Genomic DNA, 26,060 nt, shown 5'->3' with positions numbered 1-26,060 from the left:
CAGAAACAAACGTCTCCTTAATAGCAATGCTTACTTTTTTTACTGCAAGCTAAAAATATTTAACACTATATTACATAGTTGCATAATTTAACACAGCTATATTGCACATGTCAACAATGGATATTGCTTGTCATTTTCCATGGCCTGCCTCAGTTATAGTAACAGCTGTATTGTTAAGAGCTAATGGTGTCTGATTACTTTAAGGCAGTTACATGAAAACAATGTTTTCTGCCCCAAGACAGCATTTTTTACCTGCTTGCCAACTTCCAAAGTAACCTTTATGTTGTATCTATAGTATCTGATCAAAAACACGTTGCAGTATAACAAATTGAGTACAAATTGTTTTTCCTAGTTCATCAAGGTGGAGCAGTCGGAGAATTGCCGCTTCACAATGCTTGCAGCACCAGAGACCCAGGTTCGATCCCAACTACGGGTGCTGTCTGGATGTAGTTTGTATATTCGCCCTGTAACAGTGTGGGTTTTCTCCGAGATCTTCAGTTTCCTCCCACACTCCAAAGATGTACAAGTTTGTAGGTTAATTGCCTTGGTATAAATGTAAATTATCCCTAATGTGTGTATGATAGGGTTAATGTACGGGGATCACTGCTCGGTGTGGATGCAGTGTGCCTAAGGGCCTTTTTCGCACTATATCTCTAAACTAAACAAAATTGTTTTAATTCACATTATAGAAATATATGTTATAGCAGAACAACTGTACTCAAGTTGATTTCAAATGAATTGAAATGATTAACCAAATAACTTGGGTATACATCATAATTTTATACAACATTTGTATAAAATGGAAATAAAGATGAATTGTACTTTAATACTCCTTTTGAGGACAATACTAGAGCGTTCAGAATCTAAACAGATAATGTACATATCACAAAATAATTACTTTGTGCTGTTAAACATGTTAAATTTAGATATACTGTTTTTAAAAATATAGTTGTACTGGATTAGAAGTTCAATGGTGGATCCTCAATCCACCTCTGGAACAATGCTTCTTTATGCCACTTCCAAAGACGTACAAGTTTGTAGGTTTTTAAGAAGGAACTGCAGATGCTGGAAAATCGAAGGTACCCAAAAAAGCTGGAGAAACGCAGCGGGTGCTGCAGCATCTATGGAGCAAAGGAAAAAGGCAACGTTTCGGGCCGAAACCCTTCTAATTGCCTGGGTATTAGTGTAAATTATCCAACTTGGGAAGACGGAGATGTTCAGACATTACTCACAGTAGGGGTAAAATTGCAGGAATGTGAATGGATGCTCCATGAATTTATCACAAATTCCTTAACCTTAGTAAAAACATTGATTAGCTCATTCAAAATAAATTGTCGAACACCAATAGCAAGAAAATAAAATGTAAAGGAATGTTAAGCTTTGCATTATATCATGTTTGTATATCAACATGAATATTATTGTGTTTTGTGAAGAAGTAATCAAGAGGGTCAATAAGGGCAGGGCTTTAGATGTGGTCAAAACGATTTTCAGCAAAGACTTTGGTGAGGTTCAGCGTGGTAAGCTGCCCTGGAAGGTTTGTCAAGAGTCAAGAGTGTTTTATTGTCATCTGTCTCAGATAGAACAATAACATTCTTCCTTGCAGCAGCACAACAGAATATGTAAGCACAGTACACTGTAAACAATATAATGAGAAAAAAGTGTTCAGTGTGTGTATATATACATACTCACTATATACAGATATACACTATATACATATATAGATTATATATTGATATATATATATATATATATATATATATATATATATATATATATATATATATTATATACATACACACACACACACGAATACACACACATAAGAAACAAACAAACAATAATAGTGCAATGATGACCATAGTAGTCTATGTAGTTCAGAGCTTATTTGGAGGTTGTAGTGTTTAATAGCCTAATGGCTGTAGGGACGAAGCTGTTCCTGAACCTGGATGTTACAGTTTTCAGGCTCCTGTATCTTCTTCCCAATGGCAGGGCTGAAATAAGTGTGTGGCCAGGGTGGTGTGGGTCTCTGATGAAGCTGGCTGCCTTTTTGAGGAAGCGCCTCCGGTAAATCCCTTTGATGGTGGGAAGGTCAGAACCTGTGATGGACTGGGCAGTGTTTACCACTTTTTGCATTCTTCTATGCTCCTGGGCATTGAAGTTTCTCAACCAGGCCGTGATGCAACTAGTCAATATGCTCTCTACTGTACACCTGTAGAAGTTCAAGAGAATCCTTTCTGATATACTGAATTTCTATTAACTTTTCAAGAAGTAAAGGCGTTCATTGGGTTTATTTATAATTGCGTAAGTGTGCTGTGTCCAGGAGAAGCTTTTGACTCTCTATACCATCGTCCAGTCGATATAGACAGGTTTATAGGTCCTCATCCTTCCTCTTCTAAAGTTGACAATCAGTTCCTTGGTCTTACTGACACTGAGAGCCAGGTTGTTGTGCTGGCACAATTTGGTCAATCGATCGATCTCACTTCTGTACTCTGACTCATCACCATCTGTAATTCGTCCAACATTGGTGGTGTCATCTGAGAACTTGAGGATGGTGCTCGCACTGTGTTCGGCTAGATAGTCGTGAGTATAGAGTGAGTCAAGCAGGGGGCTGAGCACGCACCATTGAGGTCCTCCCGTACAGATTGTTATTGAGGAAGATTCATTTTTGCCAATTCGAACAGACTGTGGTCTGTTGATGAGGAAGTTGAGGTTCCAGTTGCCATTCCGCGAGCTTAGTAACCAGCTTGGTTCCAGGCAGAGCTGGTAAACTGGATAAAGAATTGGCTTAATCATAGGACATAGAGGGTGGTATTGAAGGTATTTTGGGATTGAAGTCCTGTGATGAGTGGTGTGTCTCGGGGATTGGTGATGGACCCCTCGCTGTTTATTGTCTCCAAAGATACTGTGGGAAGCTAGAGAAAAAATTGCTGGAGTTCTGGCAAGATATATGAATCTTCATTAGACATGAGTGAGGTGCTGGAAGACTGGATGTTGTGCCTCTATATATATATATATGCATTTAAATAGGCAGGTGCTGATTAGGGATAGTCAGCATGGTTTAGTATGTGGGACATAATGTGTTACATATCCATTTGCGTTTTATGAGTTAGTAACCAAAAAGGTTGATGAGGGCAAAGCCATAGACATTGTTTTTTTGGCCTTTAGCAAGGCAATTATATTAGGTTCCCAATGATAATGGATTCGGGGAGACCTAGCCAACTGGATAGAAGATTGCCTTCATGGAGAGAAGCATAGGGTAATGGCAAATCAAGAACCAGTAGGTTTAAGGTGGAAGGGGAAAGATTTAATAGGATCCTTAGGGGGCAACTTGGGTGGGTGGTGCATGGAGCTAGCTGGTACAGGAGGGAGTTGAGGCAGATATTATAACAACATTCAAAAGGTATTTGAACAGGTACATGGATAGGAAAGGTTGAGAGGGATCTGAGCCAAACTTGCGCAGGTGGCATTAGTGTAGATGGAGCACCTTGGTCGGCTTGGCCAAGCTGAGCCGTAGGGCCTGTTTCCGTGCTGTATGACTGTATGCAGATAAATATATAATTAATAATACAATAAACTAAAAACTGATGAATAAAAGGGTCTCCAAATCACTTGGGAGATTTCTAAGGTAGGAGAAAGCCGATAAAATAAATAAAGTTGCAGTAGAAATGTCAGTAATGTAAGATATTGCACTTTGGGAGGTCAAATATAAGGGGAAAGTTTGAATTTCATGGCAAAACCTTAACAGCATTAATGTACAGAGGGATCTAGGAGTCTAAGTCCATAGCTCTCTGAAAGTGGCAACACAAGTAAATAGAGTGCTAACTAGGCATATGGTATGCTTGCCTTCATTGGTCAGAACATTGAAGGAATGGGTTAAAAGATGTTGAGCGTTTGTCGGCACTGGGCCTGTACTCGCTGGAGTTTAGAAGAATGAAGGGGGGACCTCATTGAAACGTACAGAATAGTGAAAGGCTTGGATAGAGGGGATGTGGAGAGGATGTTTCCACTAATGGGAGAGTCTCGGAGTAGAGGTCATAGCCTCAGAATTAAAGGATATTCTTTTAGGAAGGAAATGAGGAGAAATTTCTTTAGAGGGTGGTGAATCTGTGGGATTCTTTGCCACAGACGGCTGTGGAGGTCATGTCAGTGGATATTTTTAGGGCAGAGATAGATAAGATTCTTGATTAGTACGGGTGTCAGAGGTTATGGGGAGAAGGCAGGAGAATGGGTTTAGGAGGGGGGAAATAGATCAGCCATGGTTGAATGGCGGAGTAGACTTGTTGGGCTGAATGGCCTGATTCGACTATTCTATATGACCTTATTGAAGTATAAGAGTCAGGAAGATGTTGCAGTTTTGTAAAACTGTGGTTAGGCCACATTTGGAGTATTGTATGCAGTTCTGAAGGCCCCATCCAGGAGGAAATGTGGAGGGGGGGGGTGTTGGGGGGGGGGGGGGGGGGGTGGGGGGGGGGGGGGGGGGGGGGGGGGGGGGGGGGGGAGGAGCTGCCTTATAAATTGGCAATGAGCAAGATATTGATGCAATCATTAATGATCAACCGAATGGCTGGCGAGGCACTGTTTGATGTTTAAATGTTTATTGTACTTGATTGCTTCACGTTGAGGATTGGGAGACCGTTCACAGTCACTCGCAGCTTCGCCGTTATCGCCACCCCGGATATTGTCCCAGACCGCTGTCCTTCAGATACGGAGCATCCTGCCCACCCGTGTCCCAAAGCTGGAGCCCCAATCGCCAACACACCCTATCACCCAGGTACCTGCCCTACAGATCGGGAGCGATCCTCAACTTCCCCCAAGCGCTGCCGACCGCCTCTCCCCTCTATCCCAGACTGGGATCCACGATGCTGGCCACACTCTCGACGCCAGACACCTGCCCACAGCTCCAGACACCGTGCCAGTGCCAGACCCCCTTGTCGGCCAGGTGAGACGTCTGGCGACCCCCGGGGCCGTGGGGTGACGAAGGCTGGGTACACGCTTGTTGGTTGCGAATACGCACATGGGACGCTGGGTGAGGTCGGGGCAACCCCCCCCCACCTCCCCCTACACACACACACACACACACACACACACACACACACACACACACGTACACAAGGCTGGTGATCAGTGATCGCTCAGCTCCCCCACTTTCAAAAACGCTCCGCAGCCCCTGTGTAGAAAGTTATTCTATTTGATATCATTGGATGTAACAGTCAGATTTGTGCATTCCATTGACTAACTTCAGCAGAATGAGTTATAGAGGCCAAGCACAGCACAATGAGACTATTATGTCCCATGGATGATAGTATTGACCAGAGCCATAACTGTGGCAAATAACTTTGAGTTTAGTTTTCAGTTGTTTGGGAGTATTCTCTTTTTCTCTCAAATCGCACAGAACACTTGAATAGGTTAGAATAGAGGGGTCATGTATGGTTGTATCACTGTTAAACTGATAACCTATTCAAGTTCTTTCTGGACCACCAAGATTTTATTAGTTGTTCGTTGTTTGGTAACATCTGGATTCAGTTAAGATAACTAAGTCTGTTTCACTGGGTCGGTTAAATATATTAAACCAAAATGTCAGAAATTTTCCATTTGAAAATTTGGAAGCTTTAAAATTACATTTCATGACTTGAGTAAACAAACATTTACATCTGACATCTGTTTTCCATAATTTAAAATGGTTAGTGATAGTGTGCTCAGTTTTGACTATATAAAATTATACACTACAGGTGTCAAATAATTCAGAGATGCTGCATGAATTATGCTGCATAATTCAGAGATGATGCTCCATTTAATGCTCCATTCACAGTTTTCACCCCCTCCCACCACCTCCACACCACACCGGTTTTCCACTTTACATTGGACAGTTTGCAGAGAATGGCCTATCTGCAAATTTCTCTAGCCGCACAATGCATGATGTTCTTTGGCTTATCCCATGAGGGAATGTGCTTGAATGTCATAGAGTGAAACAGTGTGGAAACAGGCCCTTCGGCCCAATATGTCCCGGCTACATGAGTCCCACCTTGGTCCTTATCCCTCCAAACTTATCCTATCCATGTACCTGTCTAACTGTTTCTTAAACATCGGGATAGTTCCAGCCTCAACTACCTCCTCTGGCTGCATGTTCCATACACCCACCACCCTTAGTGTGAAAAGGTTACCCCTCAGATATCTATTAAATCGTTTTCCCTTAACCTTGAACCTAAGTCCTCTGGTCCTCGATTCCCCTACACTAGGCATGAGACTCTGTGCATTTTGTGACTCATTCAATGTTTAAAGAATAATTCAAAACGAATTCTACCGCACTGTCCACAATTTATGCTATTTATTAATGCCAGTTTATTCACCACTAATATTGAGGTATTCTATCTCTGTAAAACACTGAATATACTTACAAATATTATACGGCTTGGGGATCCTGAAGTACTTGAGGCTGGAACAGATGTGATGCTCTCAGAAGATGTACGAGTAACCTAAACACAAAACAACATATGCGGTGACTTTCAGAATTAGACGATATACTTTATATATATATAAATAAGCCAGGATATGCCATGGCTTACATGTAGATGACATTGATACCAGATCATCTCTTACTCTTATTTCAGAACAATGATAACCAACGTAGATCAGCAAGGGACAGCATGTTTCCTGATCAGGTTAATGTTTTGCAGGAAGTTTGGCCAGGAGTTTGAACAGTGTGAATGCAGCACCTCAGTCTGAAAAAGGGTCTCGACCCAAAACGTCACCCATTCCTTCTCTTCAGAGATGCTGCCTGTCCTGCTGAGATACTCTAACATTTTCAGTCTATCTTCGGTTTAAACCAGCATCTGCAGTTCCTTCCTACGCATGAGTTTCAACCTTGCGCCTTCGACTAACATTGTTCTCTATTTCTCAATGATGATGAAGGGTTTGGGACCTGAAACATACATCGTTTCTCTTGCCAAAGATGCTGCCTAACCTGCTGAGTTTTCCCCAGCATTTTGTATTTTATTTCAGTTTACCAGGTTTTTCACGTTTTTTTTCTTCATTCCCGCTGATCTCCCTCCCAATCCCCAATCAAACATTGTCAAACTACTGGCCATAAACCTCATCCCCATCAGACAATGCACACCTCTTCCCACCTCCAGTCCATGATCAGCATTAAATTAATCCCATGCCACCTACATTCAATGCCCTCTGGTGCCTCCCACCAACCCCCCCCCCCCCAACCACCATCATTGCCTTTTCTTGGTACCAAGACATCCAGGCCTCAAGTGGCCCAACAACACTAGCAGTATCCAAGAATTAATATTTGATTCCAAGTAGCACAATGCCACTAAAGACCCGAAGCCTTCTGTGCCAAGTGTTACAGTGGTGGACGACCATCACCACGGTGACTCTCTGTTGCATGGCATTCTCCAATATCCAGGCCTACATTTCTACTTGGGATATAAAAGTACATCCGAGTTCCCTGATAGTTGTTGCATACATTAACATCCCAATTGTGTTATCTCAGGATTATTGTGTCACTCCATCTGCAGGTCAGTGACATGGCACAAAATCTCTTTTGACAAGGGAGGAGGATGAAGTCTCTGAAACCCAACATGCAGATGCCAGAAGCCATCACATCACAGTTTAGTTTGGTGACAGCTCTGTCCAAGACATCAACAAATTACAGAGTTGTGGATGTAGCCCAGTCCATCATGCAGACTAGGCTCTCCACCACCGACTTCCATCTAAACTTCGCACTGCATCGAGAAAGCAGCCAACATAATCACGCACCCTGATCATTCCCTCTTCCCCTGCTTCGGGCAGGTAGAAGATACAAAAGTTTGAAAGCACGTACCACCAGATTCAGGAACAGCTTCTTCTCATTATCAGACTAGTCCTGATCTTCCAAGATACCTCATACAACATTGTTTTTTTAATCTGGAACTGGTATGCTACAAGGTAGACAAAAGGTATGCTACAATGTTGTCAAACTATATTCTGCATTCTGGTGTTTTTATCTTTGCTCTGCCTGTTTTCCTTGTGCGTGTCTTGATTATTTTCATAGATAGATTATTTGATTTGAGTGGATGGTATGCAAACAAAAGCTTTTCACTGTTTTTGCTACACCCGACATTAATAAACTAATAGACACAAAATGCTGGAGTAACGCGGCGGGCCAGGCAGCATCACTGGAGAGAAGGAATGGGTGATGTCTCAGGTCGAGACCCTTCTTCAGACCCTAAACGTCGCCCATTCCTTGATTGGATGACAGAGATTGATATCGTCATTGGAAGCCTCTGGGGACCATGAGATTAGTTGGTTAGAATTTCAGTCCAGAACAAGGGGTCACAGTTTAAGGATAAAGGGGAAATCTTTTAGGACCGAGATGAGGAAAACTTTTTTCACACAGAGAGTGGTAAATCTGTGGAATTCTCTCCCGCAGAAGGCAATTGAGGCTAGTTCATTGGCTATATTTAGAGGGAGTTAGATGTGGCCCTTGTGGCTAAAGGGATCAGGGGGTATGGAGAGAAGGCAGGTACGGGATACTGAGTTGGATGATCAGCCATGATCATATTGAATGGTGGTGCAGGCTCGAAGGGCCGAATGGCCTACACCTGCACCTATTTTCTATGTTTCTATGTTTCTATCTGGTGGACACAAAATCTAAGTGTCTGCAGACCAGCGAGTTGGGAGGCCAGGGCATGTATCTGAAGGCGAGTTGACTGTGATTACCAAGAGGATTGAGGGAAAAGTTTGAAGGTTGTGTGGTAGGTAAGAAACAAATCTAACAGTTCAATGCTGGCCATCCTATACCAGTGATACATTGGGGAAATCTTGTTGCCCCAGGAGGGCCCAACAAGAATCACATCCAGGACGCCACAGTTAAATTGTTCCAGAGTGAGTGGTGGGGCTGAGGAATAACACTGTCCTGCATGTCCTTGGTGTGGACATTACACCTGGGTTCAGATTAAATTTTCACCCAGAAGTGAATTCCTGGAGAGATAGAAAATTATCCAGAAATGCCCTTTTCTACATTTCAACACTGAACTCCATAGAAGAATGGTCAGTAAAAGAGTGTTCCTGAAAAGTTTAATACAGCTTAATGATCTCGTACAAAATGGCATGTTCATAACCAAACTGCATAAAATTTGGAAAAATTACTTAAATCATTTAGCAATAGTGTAAAACAAACTTCAACAATAAATGAAAATAATAGAGGCCATTTGAGAATGTTGTCGTTTAATGTTAATGAGTTTAAAACAATATTGATGAATTGATATTTAACCTTATAAGTCAGTTATTTTGTTACAGGTGCGGCAATATTTCTTTCAACTTACCTTTTGTTTTTCTTCTGCCCTGGCAGCTTGCTTACAGACTGGATGCCAGATTAAAGTACCTGCAGTGAATACAAACAAAGAATAAACAAAATGGAAAAAACATCAAACATGCTCAAATGAATTTAAATGAATTTAAATAAAGAAAATCTGCACAGGGTTTAGGTCTACTCAGATCTTGATGAATCTCCTTGCTCAATGCCAACAAGAGAACATGGACACCATCATCATGAGAAGGCGCTGGAACTGGATTGACCATATACTGAGGAGAGAACCAGACAGCATCCCAAGAATAGCCCTGCACTGGACACCAGAAGGGAAAAGGAAAAGAGGGAGACCCAAAACCACCTGGTGTCGAACTGTAGAGGAGGAAATTAAAACAATGGACCTGACCTGGGGTAGTGTCCAGAAGCTAGCCCAGAACAGACAGGAGTGGAGGACCTGCCTTGCTGCCCTATGTGCCAGGAGGCATAATAGGCAGCAAGTAAGTAAGTAAATAACATCTTGATGGCTACAAGTTATTTATTTGGAACTTTGATTATATAGGGAATAGGAAACAGATAGAATGGGATAGATACAAAATGCTGGAGTAATTCAGCAAGACAGGCAGCATCTCTGGAGAGAAGGAATGGGTGACGTTTCGGGTCGAATCCCTTCTTCAGACTTCTTATACGACAGATAGAAGGAGTCTGGTTTGGATCATAAAGCTAAAATAATACCAATGTATATATTTATATTTTGAGCTACTGCCATATCAGAGATAGCTCCACAAATTCCGTGAGACAACTTACAATCTGTGTAGCTGAGTCTGTGAGCATTCAATTGCCTGTCACTTTAATTCACCATCCAATCCCCTTCCTGACCTTTAAGTCCTCATCCAACCTTGCTCCAACCAAGCTCAACGTATGGTCAAAGAATATCACCTCATCTTCTGACTGAGCACAACATTGCTTCCAAGACTCAACACTGACTTTGACAATTTTAAATGTCAGCATTTGCTCATTTCCATTTCAGATTTTGTGCAGTTACATTGTATTTCTCTGTTAATTTTCACTGATTATCCTGCCTCTACGGTCAACCGTTCCTGTCATGTTTACCAACAGATTTGTTGAAACTTCATCATCGTTGAAAACGTTAGCGATGCAGTGGTGCTGGTTTCCAACGGGAACGGTGACGGACGCACCACACATCTCTGTCCTCCAGTTCCTGCGGACTTCCACTGCTGGAAGTATAGGATTTTGGTGTGTGTGCTTTATCATCGTTCCATACAATGCTATGTACAACAGTGATCGCAACTTCTATTGAAGTGTGGACGGTCGTTGGCTCGCTAGGAGCTCATCCGCCCTTTGACAGGTCTTGTTTTTGGTCCTGCTGGGGGTCCACACCCCGCTCCTCACCTGGCAAACCAGGTGGGGGAGACGGTTTAGTCGGCGACTATCCGACCATGGAGCAGGTAGCGCAGAATTACATGGTACCCATGGTGGGGGGAACTCCCCCCGACCTGACCTGAAACAGACATACAGATCACAGCATAGGAGCTTAAGAAGTAAGGATATGAGCCTTAAAGTCTACTACACTTTCTGCCCATGCCTACAGCAACCGTGGCAATAATCTATCCCCCTTGACAGCAAGTTAGAGAACACAAAATACACTGGTCTTACCCAGAGTAGCGGAATCCAGAACTAGAGGACATAGGTTTAAGACACAGGGTAAAGATTTAATAGGGCCCCAAGGAATAACCTTTTCCATAGGTGGTGGGAGATATGGAATGATCAGCCAGAGGAGGTAGTTGAGGTAGGTGATACAACAACATTTAAAAGGCATTTAAACAGGTGCATGGATAGGTCCGGTCCTGAGAGGTTCCTAGCTTAGAGGGATATAGGCTTAATGCGGGCAAGTGGGACTAGCATAGATGAGGCATCTTGGTCAACATGGCCAAGTTTGGCCAAAGAGCCTGCTTCCGCGCTGTATGACTATGACTCTAATTAAAATGTAATGAATAGGTTAAGGGACTGTTTGCAAACAACTATGCAAATTGCCTATTTTCACTTTAATTTCCTGTGAATTTATTACCATGTGCACTCTTTTTATAGCAATTCTTATGAATGTCCTATAAGTAGCTAAGTTATAAGTTGCTGCCTCACAGTGCCGGAGACTTTGACACTGTCTGTGCGGAGTTTACATATTCTCCCTGTGACCTCGTGGGCTTCCTCTGGATGCTTTGGTTTCCTCTCACGTCCCAAGGACGTGCAGGTTTGTAGGTAAATCAACCTCTGTAAATTGCCTCATGTAGGGAGTAGATGTGAAAGTGGGATATCATAGAACTAATCATCCATGATTACATTGAATGGCGATGCTGGCTCGAAGGGCCGAATGGCCTACACCTGCACCTATTGTCTGTTGTCTAATATGAATGGGTGATCGATGATAGTCGTGGACTTGGTGGACCGAAGGGCCTGTTTCCTGTATCTCTACATGAAGGCATTATAGTCTAGGGACCGAGGGTTGGGAAATAGGATTGGAATAGAAAGGTACTCAATGGTCATCATGGTCATGGGGGAAGGGATGGGGGGAGGGGGGGGGGGGGCTGTTGATAGGCTTGTTTCTGTGCTGCATGATTCTATTTGCAGTATTTTTCCATTCTTCAGCAGTGGATCATACTAGCACAAGCTATTGACAAAACTGAGCCACTTGAAGCTGTTCATAACTTGAATGCAAGATTTACCATTCCTGGTTTAGTTTTAGTTTTTGAGAAGCAGCGTGGAAACAGGCCCTTCGGCCCACCGAGTCCGCGCTGACCAGCGATCCCCTCACATTAACACTATCCCACACATTAGGGCCAATTTACACATATATCAAGCCAATTGACCTACAAACCTGTACGTCTTTGGAGTGTGGGAGGAAACCAAAGATCTTGGAGAAAACCCATGCAGTCACGGGGAGAACGTACAAACTACATACAGTCAGCACCCGGGTCTCTGGCGCTGCAAGCACTCCAAGGCAGAAACTCTACCGCTGCACCACCGTGCGGCCCACCGATGCTTAGCTTTTATCAGTGGACTCAAATTCACAATGCCTGTATATGATGTCAATCCAATGTGACTGACCTACATGGGGCTGCATTCACATCAGCCTGGCTGCATTGTGTCTGCTGTTTATAATTCTGCACTGGATCCAAACCCTGTGCTGAACTGATCCTTTTATTAAGCAGAATGCCGAGCTCAATCATTGGGATTACTTGAAATCACTGGCAGATAATAAGCTCAGTAGATGTACTGCCTCAGGCAATTTCACAAGTTGTAGCCAGTAAAAATGACAATGATATGCTCAGTTCCCTCCTAAATGAAATGCCATGTTGATGAACAATGGGAAATTGTCAATACTTTTAAATATAGAACGCATCAGCTCAAAGGGGTCATAGGACCATTTAATGTAAGGCGAGACCCTAAGTCTAATTGAAATATTAGGCTTCTTTTCAAATTTGTAATTTGTGACCCTGGAGGCAGCCAGATATTTCATGTTCTGAGGCCTGCAAGGGAAATGAGGGCTGAACCATGTACTCATCAAGACTGCATTTGAATTATCCTTCTCATTAGCGCAGAGAACATTTCTGAGTACATCTCCAGGAACAGAAAAAAAAATAGTTTTGAGGAAAGATTGTTTAAACTCGTGTTTCTTTTCTTTTTGGAACAAAGTGAGATGGAGGGAAATTAGGTTATTTGATAAATTATGAGGGATTTGGAAAGAGTAAAAATAAATGATCTATATCCCTTTGTGAAGGAGCTAGAAAATCAGCAAGCATCAACCAAAACCTAGTGGTTGGAAGGTGAGGAGCGATGAGGAGAATATTTTTCATCCATAGAGAAATTCTTGGCTGTGTGTTTGAAGGGCTCTCATATTCAGAGTTTCAAATATAGTGCAGGGAACTCTTTCCCCATTGGCAAGGACATGACCGTCACCTTTTATCTCAATTATTTTATGATTCCATCTCCAAGTGGCAATAAATGTCAGGAGATATATACAGAAATGCTGTAATTTCCCTGCAAATTCTAGACAATATATTCCAGAACCAAATTAGATTTATTATTGAGCCAGATATAATAAATTGCCTAACAGTATATGAAAGTTTATCCAATAGCAATTAAGTCATATTATCAAAGTGACAGAGAAAATTTGAGGATTTAAAATGTCTTATGTTCTGATCTGACTGGAAGTTCCATTTTCAGTCAAGACATCCTTTGCTCGAGCTCAAACGGAGAGTCATTTATTTTGCATAGTGTAATTAAAGCACCCCAATGAAAAGTATAGGGCCTGTCCCACTTGGGGATCATTTACGTGTCATTTACGTGACAGGCCGGCAGTGACTAACGCGCGACATTCGCGCAAAAATCGTCTAGCAGTACGACAGTCGCTCTGTGAGGATTCAGCATCACATTCTCAATTAGCTTGCAGTTTGTCCTGAGATCCAGACATTAAACCCATCTTCAAGGTCACAGACTATACTCTCTTCCTTCCAATACCTTCATCCTGACACTGATCCAAGTTCCGTTCACCTTCCCCCTATCTCTGGAACCAAAGTTGTGTATGCAGAACTTGACCACAAAAGGATAAATCATCTAGTTTCCTTCGAGAGCCAAATGTGCCTCAGCACCAAGAGCCCTCTCAACTCCACACCCCTTCCAACACTCCTCAGTGTCTCCTGCAAGAGTTAGTGATTATTTTTTACTGGATACTACTGTGATTCTGCTTGGTGCTTTGTGGAGTTCTCCAAAGTTTCCAAAGTTCGCAGGTTGTGATTTGCAGGCTTCGAGTTGAAATACCGTTTCGATTTAAAATTGTGCAAAAACCAGTTCCTGCAGAGACAGGTGCACTACTCAACAAAATAAAGCAAGACTAAAGGAATTCTACAGATGCTGGGAGGAAATAAAGGTACATCCTATGAAGGGAATACCAAAGAGATTTAGTGTACTTAAAAGTAACAAGGTGACTCGCGAGACAATAGTGCCCCTCAGAAACCAAAGTGGTCATCTCCTAGTGAAGCAGCAGAAGGTGCTCAAAGTCCCTCATGGGTATTTGTTTTTACAGTGGAGAAAGACATGAAGACTGGGGAACTTGGTACAGCTAATGGAAGTGGCTTGAAGGTAATCAGTATTATGGTTGAAGAGTTTTCTCAACGTGAGAATTTCATCGTTCCGTTCTGGTTCGTATGGCAATAAACCAACTCTTGACTCGACTCCTAAGGCACATGTTGGTTGACAAATCTCCTGGACCCAACCAGATATATCTGAGGACACTGTTGGAAGCTAGAGAATAAATTGCAGGTGACCTGGTTGAGATACTTCCATACTGCCCTCTGCTTACTATCATCAAGCCAATTTTGGATCAAATCAGCCAGCTTATCCTGTGAACCAGTCTGCCATGCATCAAATCACAATATCTGGAGGGTATTTATAAGACAGTAAACTCTGCCCAAAGAACCCCATGAAAACTTTTAATACCTTCCATTTGAATGCCTTGTACCTCCTAGACATAACTGTGCAACTCATGATGCAATGCGATCATATGAAACTGTTTAAATACTCAATCTATCAGAATTCTAATTTTCACTTTCAATTTCACTCTTAGAACTTTTGATTAAACATTATTTTGTTGAATAAATAATGTCATTTTATTTATAATGTTTAGCAGCCTGAATTTGTAGTAATACGAAGATGATTTCATTAAGATGAATCACATTAATGCCCAACTTCAAGTGACCTCACAGAACCTTTTCTAATGCGTTGGATGCAAAAGTTTAAGATTTCCTGGAGCAGCCAGAAAAAAAACATGGATGGGTGCATATAAAAAAGTTATCAAGATTGTTAAGAATATTTATTTCGTTTTTATACCTTGCAGATACATTTCTTCACCTTCTGCAAACATCTCCTCGCACCTGACACATCTTGCACAGTCTGGATGATAATGTTTTTCTCCCGCCTAGAAGAATGAGAGGTTTGAATGATTGATTTTATGAGAATATTCAGGTTCTGTCGATTGATTCAATTGTCAAATATTAATATTCAGAAAATATCAACATGTATATTTCATCACAGTTTCAGCAACTGCTGCTATCAATCTTTTATCAAATGTGGTGCCTAATTGGGCACATTTCATCGCCACACCCTTCCACACGTCAGAAATATATCTAAGGATAAATATGATTTTCAATCTAGTTTGTGTTATGCTCCGCCTACTCTGCTCTGTACTACCCCAAAGCCATTCGTTGATTAGTGCAGGTTCCAGGGGTTATGGGGAGAAGGCAGGGGAATGGGGTTAGGAGGGAGAGATAGGTCAGCCATGATTGAATGGCAGGGTAGACTTGATGGGCCAAATGGCCTAATTCTGCTCCTATCACATGGCCTTATGACCATCCTTGTCAATTGCCACATGAATTTTAGCACTATCTTCTTCGATCCCGACGACGGGTGCTGTCTGTAAGGAGTTTGTACATTCTCCCCGTGACCTGTGTGGGTTTTCTCCGAGATCTTTGATCTCCTCCAAAGGCGTGCAGGTTTGTAGGTTTGTAGGTTAACTGGCATGGAAAATGTAAAAATTGTCCCTAGTGTGTGTAGGATAGTGTTAATGTGTGGGGATCCCTAGTCGGCGCGGACCCGGTGGGCCGAAGGGCCTGTTTTCCGCACTGTATCTCTAAACTAAACTAAAGGGCCAAGAATAAGATGCAACTGAGAAATATCAAGCATTCCCTAAAAATGTAGGTTTCAGTAAAACCTGTTGATATTTTCTCAAATCTACTGGCATTCATATTACCACTTTATTTATTTTGTCGACTTCCTCCAACATTAGAAACCTCCCAAGTGCTTTGGAGACCCTTTTATTAATGACAGTTTTTAATTTATTGTAATGTTAACTATGAATTTATCTGTGCTATAGATATAGAATCATACAGTGATACACCATGAAATCAGGCCTTTCGACCCAGCTTGCTGGTTAGTTAGCAGTCTTGTTGTGCGTGGCCCCTTGGGCAAGAGTGACCATAATATGGTTGAGTTCTTCATTAGGATGGAGAGTGACATTGTTAATTCAGAAACAAGGGTCCTGAATTTCAAGAAAGGTAACTTTGAGAGTATGAGATGTGAATTGACCAAGATAGACCGGCAATTGATTCTTAAAGGGTTGACGGTGGATATGCAATGGAAGGCATTTAAAGACTGCATGGATGAACTACAACAATTGTTCATCCCAGTTTGGCAAAATAATAAATCAGGGAAAGTAGTGCATCCGTGATAACAGGGGAAATCAGGGATAGTATCAAAACAAAAGATGAAGCATACAAATTAGCCAGAAAAAGCAGCCTACCAGAGGACTGTGAGAAATTCAGAGTCCAGCAGAGGAGGACAAAGGGCTTAATTAGGAAAGGGAAAATAGATTATGAAAGAAAATTGGCAGGGAACATAAAAACTGACTGCAAACGTTTTTATAGATATGTAAAGAGAAAAAGATTAGTTAAAACAAATATAGGTCCCTTGCAGTCAGAAACAGGTGAATTGATCATGGGGAACAAGGACATGGCAGACCAATTGAATAACTACTTTGGTTCTTTCTTCACTAAGGAAGACATAAATAATCTGTCGGTAATAGCAGGGGACCGGGGGTCAAATGAGATGGAGGAACTGAGAGAAATCCAGGTTAGCTGGGAAGTGGTGTTAGGTAAATTGAATGGATTAAAGGCCGATAAATCCCCAGGGCCAGATAGGCTGCATCCCAGAGTACTTAAGGAAGTAGCCCCAGAAATAGTGGATGCATTAGTGATAATTTTTCAAAACTCTTTAGATTCTGGAGTAGTTCCTGAGGATTGGAGGGTAGCTAATATAACCCCACTTTTTAAAAAGGGAGGGAGATAGAAAACGGGGAATTACGGACCAGTTAGTCTAACATCGGTAATGGGGAAACTGCTAGAATCAGTTATTAAAGATGGGATAGCAGCACATTTGGAAAGTGGTGAAATCATTGGACAAAGTCAGCATGGATTTATGAAAGGTAAATCATGTCGGACGAATCTTATATAATTTTTCGAGGATGTAACTAGTAGAGTGGATAAGGGAGAACCAATGGATGTGTTATATCTGGACTTTCAGAAGGCTTTTGACAAGGTCCCACATAAGAGATCAGTATACAAACTTAAAGCACACGGTATTGGGGGTTCAGTATTGATGTGGATAGGGAACTGGCTGGCAGACAGGAAGCAAAGAGTAGGAGTAAACGGGTCCTTTTCACAATGGCAGGCAGTGACTAGTGGGGTACCGCAAGGCTCAGTGCTGGGACCCCCAGCTATTTACAATATATATTAATGATTTGGACGAGGCAATTGAATGCAACATCTCCAAGTTTGCGGATAACACGCAGCTGGGGGGCAGTGTTAGCTGTGAGGAGGATGCTAGGAGGCTGCAAGGTGACTTGGATAGGCTGGGTGAGTGGGCAAATGCATGGCAGATGCAGTATAATGTGGAGTTCCTATAAATGTGAGGTTATCCAATGTGGTGGCAAAAACAGGAAAGTAGACTATTATCTGAATGGTGGCCGCATAGAAACATAGAAAGTAGGTGCGAGAGCAGACCACCAGGCCCATCGAGCCCGCACCGCCATTCGCTCATGGCTGAACACTAAACAGACACACTTACCCACAAACAGTAGACACAAGACACAGAACACAAGACACTACCCTCCCCTTTATACCGCTATCACCCCTCTCCACCCCAAGAACCTCGTGATCTCCTGGGGGAGGCAAAAAACCGGATAAAAACCCAGGTCCAATTCGGGAAAAAAAAACCGGGAAATTCCTCTCCGACCCCAATCTAGGCGATCGACACTTGTCCAGGAGATCACTCAGGTCTTACTATACTAACCATACCTAGGTCCATATCCCTGCCCTCTCCCCGTAGCCCCTTATCCCCTTGGCAGCTAAAAAAACATCTATTTTAGTCTTAAATATATTTAAAGTTTCTGCTTCCACTGCTCCCTGGGGCAGTGAATTCCATAAATTAACCACCCTCTGGGTGAAGAAGTTCTTCCTCATCTCAGTTTTAAAAGAGCCCCCCCTTATTCTGCAACTATGTCCCCTAGTTCTAGTTTCCCCGATCATTGGGACATCCTCGGTGCATCCACCCGATCAAGGCCCCTCACGATCTTATATGTTTCAATGAGATCGCCTCTCATTCTTCTAAACTCCAAAGAGTAGAGTTCCAGCCTACTTAACCTTTCCTCATATGTCAATCCCCTCATTGCAGGAATTAATCTTGTAAACCTTCGCTGCACTGCCTCCAGGGCTAGTACATCCTTTCTTAAGTATGGACCCCAGAACTGTACACAGTATTCCAAATGTGGTCTCACTAATACTGTGTACAGCTGCAGCAAGACCTCCGTGTTTTTATACTCAATCCCCCTAGCAATAAAGGCCAAAACTCCATTGGCCTTCCTGATTGCTTGCTGCACCTGCATACTAACTTTCAGTGATTCATGTACTAATACCCCTAGATCCCTTTGCGTTGCATTACAACGCAGCTCTTCTTCATTTAGAAAATAACTTGCCCTATCATTTTTTTTCCCAAAGTGAATGACTTCACATTTATTAGTATTAAATTTCATCTGCCAAGTTGTTGCCCACTCACCTAGCTTATCTATATCCTTTTGCAGACTCTTCCTATCCTCCTCATCCCCTACTTTTGCTCCCATTTTTGTATCGTCCGCAAATTTTGATATATTACACTTGGTTCCCTCCTCCAAATCATTTATATAAATTGTGAACAACTGGGGTCCCAGCACCGACCCTTGCGGAACCCCGCTAGTTACCGGTTGCCATCCCGAGTATGAACCATTTATCCCCACTCTCTGCTTCCTATTTGTTAGCCAATCCTCTACCCATGCTAATATATTACCCCCAATCCCATAATTTTTTATTTTTAGCAATAGTCTCTTATGTGGCACCTTGTCAAAAGCCTTTTGGAAGTCCAAGTATACCACATCCACCGGTTCCCCTTTATCCACCCGGGTTGTTACTTCCTCAAAGAATTCGAGCAGATTCGTTAAACAGTACTTCCCCTTCACAAAACCATGTTGGTTCTGTCCGATGAAGTCATGTTTATCCAAGTGCCCCGTTAGTGTTTCTTTAATAATTGTCTCTAACATTTTACCCACCACCGATGTTAGACTAACCGGTCTATAGTTACCCGCCTTCTGTTTACTTCCTTTTTTAAATATAGGTGTTACATTGGCCATTTTCCAATCCACTGGGACCGTTCCTGCCTCCAGGGAGTTTTGGAAAATTATCACCAATGCATCCACAATCCCCACCGCTATCTCCCTCAAGACCCTTGGATGTAATCCATCAGGCCCAGGGGATTTATCCTCCTTCAGTCTCATCAATTTCCCTAATACCACCTCCTTGGTGATCTTAATAGTATTAAGCTCCTCCATTCCTACCGCCCCCTGTTTATCCAGCGTTGGAATATTTTTTGTGTCTTCCATGGTGAAGACTGATACAAAATACTCGTTTAATGCCTTTGCCATTTCCATGTTCCCCACCAACAACTCTCCAGTCTCACCCTCCAATGGACCAACGTTCACCTTAGCCACCCTTTTTCTTTTTATATAGCTATAAAAACTCTTACTATTAGTTTTTATGTTGTTCGCTAAATTCCTTTCATAGTCTATTTTCCCCGTCTTAATTAATCTCTTAGTTATTTTTTTGCTGACCTTTAAATGCTTCCCAATCCTCTACCCTCCCACTATCTCTGGCTACCTTATATGCCCTTGCCTTCAGCCGAATACTATCCTTTATAGTTTTACTGAGCCATGGCTGACTGTTCTTACCCTTACCCCTTTTTTTCTTCATAGGAATAAATTTTTCTTGAAGGTTATACAGTATACCCTTAAACGTACACCACTGCTCATGTACCGTCTTATTCTTGAGTCTGCTATCCCAGTCAACTTTGATCAGCTCAGTCCTCATACCTTCATAATCCCCCTTATTTAGACTAAGCACCCTAGCCTGAGTTTCAACCTGCTCCCCTTCTATTTGAATATGGAATTCGACCATATTGTGGTCACTTGTTCCCAACGAGTCCCTAACTATGACATTTTTAATTAATCCTGCTTCATTACACAGGACCAGATCCAAGATTGCCTCCCCCCTTGTCGGTTCTGTGACATACTGTTCTAGGAAACCGTCTCTAATACTTTCTATAAACTCTTCCTCTAGTCTACCCTGCCCAGTTTGGTTTGCCCAATTAATATGAAAATTGAAGTCCCCCATGATTACAGCAGTTCCCTTTAGATTAGGAAAAGGGGAGATGCAACGAGACCTGGGTGTCATGGTACACCAGTCATTGAAAGTAGACATGCAGGTGCAGCAGGCAGTGAAGAAAGTGAATGGTATGTTAGCATTCATATCAAAAGGATTTGAGTATAGGAGCAGAAAGGTTCTACTGCAGTTGTACAGGGTCTTGGTGAGACCACAGCTGGAGTCTTGCGTACAGTTTTGGTCTCCTAATCTGAGGAAAGACATTCTTGCCATAGAGGGAGTGCAGAGAAGGTTCACCAGACTGATTCCTGGGATGGCAGGACTTTCATATGAAGAAAGACTGGATAGCCTAGGCTTGTACTCGCTAGAATTTAGAAGATTGAGGGGGGATCTTATAGAAACTTACAACATTCTTAACGGGTTGGACAGGCTAGATGCAGGAAGATTGTTCTCGATGTTGGGGAAGTCCAGAACAAGGGGTCACAGTTCAAGGATAAGGGGGAAATCTTTTAGGACCGAGATGAGGAAAAACATTTTTCACACAGAGAGTGGTGAATCTCTGGAATTCTCTGCCACAGAAGGTAGTTGAGGCCAGTTCGTTGGCTATATTTAAGAGGGAGTTAGATGTGGCCCTTGTGGCTAAAGGGATCAGGGGGTATGGAGAGAAGGCTGGTACAGGATACTGAGTTGGATGATCAGCCATGATCATATTGAATGGCGGTGCAGGCTCGAAGGACCAAATGGCCTACTCCTGCACCTATTTTCTATGTTTCTATATTGCTCATGCTGTCCAAGGTGCCCCATCTATATTAATCCCACCTGCCCGCATTTGGCCCAAATCCTTTTAAACCACATCCTCTGGTTCGTGATTCCCCTACTCTGTGCACCTACCCTGTCTATTCCCCTCTTTATCTTATAAACCTCCATAAGATCTTCCTGTCTGAGAGATACCCGACATGTTAATGCTGCAAATAATGCTGGGAAGGAAGCTGGCTGACCTGAAGGTGGAAGAACACCCTCTAAAAGAACATGAGCCATGCAAAGGGAGGAAAATAATTATCTCATGAAACATATTGAGGCTGTTGAAAAGGGAAATAAGAACAACCATGTTCTAAGAATATTGAGCTGTTAAGATAAACTTGTCACTTTGATTTGCTGGTGACCTATAGACTTGAAAGGAATGTGACGAAGTGAGTTCATATTATCAAGCATGAAATCAATATGCAAGTAAACAGTTTGTTTGAAATGACGTGGCTGGGAAGAACTATAGGTAGATAGACACAAAGAGCTGGAGTATTTCTGGAGCATCTCTGGAAAAAAGGCATGGATGACATTTCGGGTCGAGACCCTTCTTCAGACTCTGATTCTGAAGAAAGGTCTCCACCCGAAACATCACCTATTCCTTTTCTCCAGAGTTCCTGTCTGACCCGCTGAGTTACTCCAGCTTTTAGTGTCTACCTTCAGTTTAAACCAGCATTACTACTCAAGAACTACAGGTATTTCTGAAAGAAATGCCCCGTAGAATCTATGATTCCCAGAGAGGATTACTTCCAGCATGAAGTATAATTGTGTTCAGCTACAGTACTCCAGCTAACATAACCTCAAGTGGAAAAATGAACAATGATTCCCAGTTCAACATTTAGACAGAAATGTTAGGCAGGTACATGGATAGGACAGGTTTGGGCGATTATGGACCAAGCGCATGCAAGTGGGACTAGTGTAGCTGAAACATTGTTGGCCGGTGTGGACGAGTTGGTCCGAAGGGCCTGTTTCCACGTTGTATAACTCTATGAATCTATTCCCTCATCCCATTTTGTATATCTGAAAAAAAAAACTGGCATGTTGTATAAAGAGGATAAGGGATGAGAAAGACAGAAGGAAAAACAGTAAAATAAAACAATAAGCACTGAAGAAGGGTTTCGACCTGAAACGTTGCCTATTTTCTTCACTCCATAGATGCTGCCTCACCCGCTGATTTTCTCCAGCAATTTTGTCTACCTTCGATTTTCCAGCATCTGCAGTTCCTTCTTAAACAATCACACAATATTTATTCTTACCTCCAATACTCTGCCAGTAATAAATTTTGTGCAGCGTTCACATTTGATTCCAAACTGGGAATGATAATCAGCCTCACAGTAAGGATTCCCATCTCTGCAAAAGGGATATTTTATGATTATGCCATTTGTATTTGCAAATCAGGCGGTAAGAGAGTAATTCAAACAAGTGGTGAAATGCAACCTCACAAACCCACACGTCAGCCATGCTGGCCAATTATATTCCCCTTATGCAATTTAAAAAGGCTAAGTAAATTACTGCTGAACCTCGCAGAATATGTTGACATAAAATTATTGACACTAACTACAAGAAAGCAAACTCAGTGCTAGCATTTATTTCAAGAGGGCTTGTATACAAAAACAGGGATGTAACGTTGAGGCTCTATCGGGCGCTGGTAAGGCCAGTATTTGGAATATTGTGAGCAATCTTGGGCACCATATCTGAGGAAGGATGTGTTGGCTCCGGAGAGGGTCCACGGGAGGTTTACAAGAATGATCCCAGGAATGAGTAGATTAACCGATGATGAGCACTGGGCCTGTACTTGCTGGAGTTCAGAGCAAGTGAGGGGGAACTCATTGAAACATACAGTATAGTGAAAGGCCTGGATAGAGTGCATGTGGAGAGGATGTTTCCACTAGTGGGAGAGTCTACGAGTAGAGGTCTTAGCCTCAGAATTAAAGGATATTCCTTTAAGAAAGAGATAAGGAGAAATTTATTTTGTCAGAGGTGGTGAATCTGTGGGAATTTTTACCACCGAAGGCTGTGGAGGCCAAGTCAATGGATATTTTTAAGGCAGAGATAGATACATTCTTGGTTAGTGCGGGTGTCAGGCCAAGTCAGTGGATATTATTAAGGCAGAGATAAGATAGTACAAATTGTCAGAGGTTATGGGGAGAGGGCAGGAGAATGGGGTTAGGAGGGAGAGATAGATCAGCTATGATTGAATGGCGGAGTAGACTTGATAGACCAAATGGCTTAATTTAATTCCTATCGCTTATGACCTTATGATAAGAATGAGATAAATATTTTTTGGCATGTTGACCAATGACAAAGCCATTGTCTACTTCCAGAAATGGATTCATCAGTTTATTATCTGTATCAAACAGAATGGATTCCTTCTTCGCTTTCAGCCAACATGGTGGACATTGCATCACTAAATACCTTCCACTTCCAGATAAAAAGAGGAATTGAGTTTTGAAATTCAATCTCAGGATTATTGTTATTCATGAGTTATTTTTCTTTCATCTTTAATCCACGGGAAAACTTTTGAAGATCAAACAGACCTCAGCACTTGTGCGTGCAGCTGCAAAAATCTAGCAAATGTTTATTACACAATATATACTTGAAAACTAAGCTTATGTGACGCACTGAATATATAGCTGGCAATAAAACCTACTTTAATGATAGCACTGAAAATCTGTAGCAAGCTCAGTTGCAAAACCTGGAAAGTTTAAAGATTTGAAGAGTAAGAGTAAGGCAATAATGCACAATCTTATTGTGCTGCTGTTTTACATTAACAACTCTCCAACAAGCGTGTGGGAAAAAGAGGTGGGAGAAATTAATTATCCTCAGAAAGATTTTCATTGTATGTGAGTAATACTGGACACGGTGAAGGTGATTTTCAATTTCATCTGGCAGTAATCTAGTGCAGCAGATCATTGGATAATCGTAGATAGACACAAAATGCTGGAATAACTCAGGCAGCATCTCTGGAGAGAATGAATGGGTGACATTTCAGGTTGGGTCCCTTCTTCAGACTCTCAGACTCTCGACCCGAAACATCACCCATTCCTTCTCTCCAGTGCTGCCTATCCCACTGAGTTACTCCAGCATTTTGTGCCTATCTTCGGTTTTAACCAGCACCTGCAGTTTTTTCCTACACATTGGAAAATCATAGATTGAACTCAGGGTGGTTTATGTAACATGGGCCATCCATTTCTCCAGTTTGCCATCCACACCATTGCATCAAAAATTAACCTCAATAAATGTGTTACTTCTTAGTACAATGTTCCTTTTAATGTGGTCCATGTAGTTCGCTTGTAAATCTGTGCCACATCTGGGCCTTTCACCACTTACACCAGCTTGATTTTACCCATTGTACCCATCCTCTTCACTTTATTAATCTTAATTGAGTATATACATCAAATCTACTACCCATTAATATTTGACAATATTACATAGTACTGTACAGCACACGAATGGGCCTTTTGGCCCACAATGTTTGTGTCAAACATGATGCCAAGTCAAACTGATCCTATCTGCCTGCACATGATCCATATCCCTCTATTCCCTGCACTTCTATGTGCCTGTCTACAGTAAAAGTCTCTTAAACGCCACTATCATATCTGCCTCCACCACCACCCCTTGCAGTGCATTCCAGGTCCACACTGCTCTCTGTGTAAATAAACTTGCCCTGCATATCTTCATTACATTTCCACCTCTCACATTGCCTATCTCCTTCGCTCCATAGATGCTGCTGCACCCGCTGAGTTTCTCCAGCATTTTTGTGTACCTTCCATTTTCCAGCATCTGCAGTTCCTTCTTAAACAGCTATGCTCTCTGGTGTTGCACATTTCCACCTTGGGAAACTGGTTCGGACTGTCTACCCTATCGTTGCCACTCATAATTTGATGTATTTCTGTCGATTCTCCCCTGAAACTCCAACGTTCCTGAGAAACCAATCCAAGTCTGTCCAGCCTCTCCCTGTAGCTGAAACCCTCTAACCGAGACAGCATTTTGGCAAAACTCCTCTACACCTCTCTAAATGCTCCACATCCTTCCTGTAATGGGGCAACCAGAACTGCAGGCAATACTCCAAACGCAAACTTACCTACAGAGCTGCATCATGACTTACAGACTCTTATATTCAATGTCACTAGCAATGAAGGCAAGCATATCATACGTCTACTTTACAACACTATCTACTTGTGCTGCCTCCTTCAGTAAGCTATGAACTTAGACTCCAAAATCCCTCTGCACATCAGTTCTGTAAAGGGTCTTGCCATTAACTATATACTTTTCATATATTCCACTGAAGAGTTCATATCTGAAACATTAACTATGTCTGATGTATTACTGGATAATACATTGTATTATTTAGAAGAGTATAGAGAAGTTTTCAAAGGGGCTCATAAGATCGTGTGATAGGAGCAGAATTAGGCCATTCAGCCCATCAAGTCTACTCCGCCATTCAATCATGGCTGATCTATCTCTTCCTCTTAACTACATTCTCCTGCCTTCTCCCCATAATCTCTTAACACCAGAACTAATGACGATTCTATCTATCTCTGCCTTGAATATATCCGCTGACTTGTCCTGCATAGCCTTCTGTGGCAAAGAATTTCACAGATTCACTACCCTCTGACTAATGAAAATCCTCTTCATCTCCTTCCTAAAAGAAC

The 26,060-nt window shown here is 42.2% G+C and overlaps 1 protein-coding gene across 2 annotated transcripts in view; it reads right to left on the bottom strand.

Annotated features, from left to right (window-relative positions):
- The window catches only part of LOC129702794 (actin-binding LIM protein 2-like), a 230,139-nt gene that overhangs the window by 58,399 nt on the left and 145,680 nt on the right, over positions 1-26,060 (bottom strand). For both annotated transcript variants that reach the window (XM_055644778.1, XM_055644787.1), the window contains exons 6-9: positions 22,662-22,755; positions 15,197-15,284; positions 9,312-9,370; positions 6,396-6,473 (exon numbers count right to left, since the gene is read on the bottom strand). In XM_055644778.1, coding sequence (XP_055500753.1) covers positions 6,396-6,473; positions 9,312-9,370; positions 15,197-15,284; positions 22,662-22,755 — 319 coding nt within the window. The remainder of the gene's footprint in view (positions 1-6,395; positions 6,474-9,311; positions 9,371-15,196; positions 15,285-22,661; positions 22,756-26,060) is intronic.

Source organism: Leucoraja erinacea, chromosome 1, assembly GCF_028641065.1.
Source record: "Leucoraja erinacea ecotype New England chromosome 1, Leri_hhj_1, whole genome shotgun sequence".
NCBI classification, from domain to species: Eukaryota; Metazoa; Chordata; class Chondrichthyes; order Rajiformes; family Rajidae; genus Leucoraja; species Leucoraja erinaceus.
This window is presented reverse-complemented; position numbering and strand designations above follow the sequence as displayed.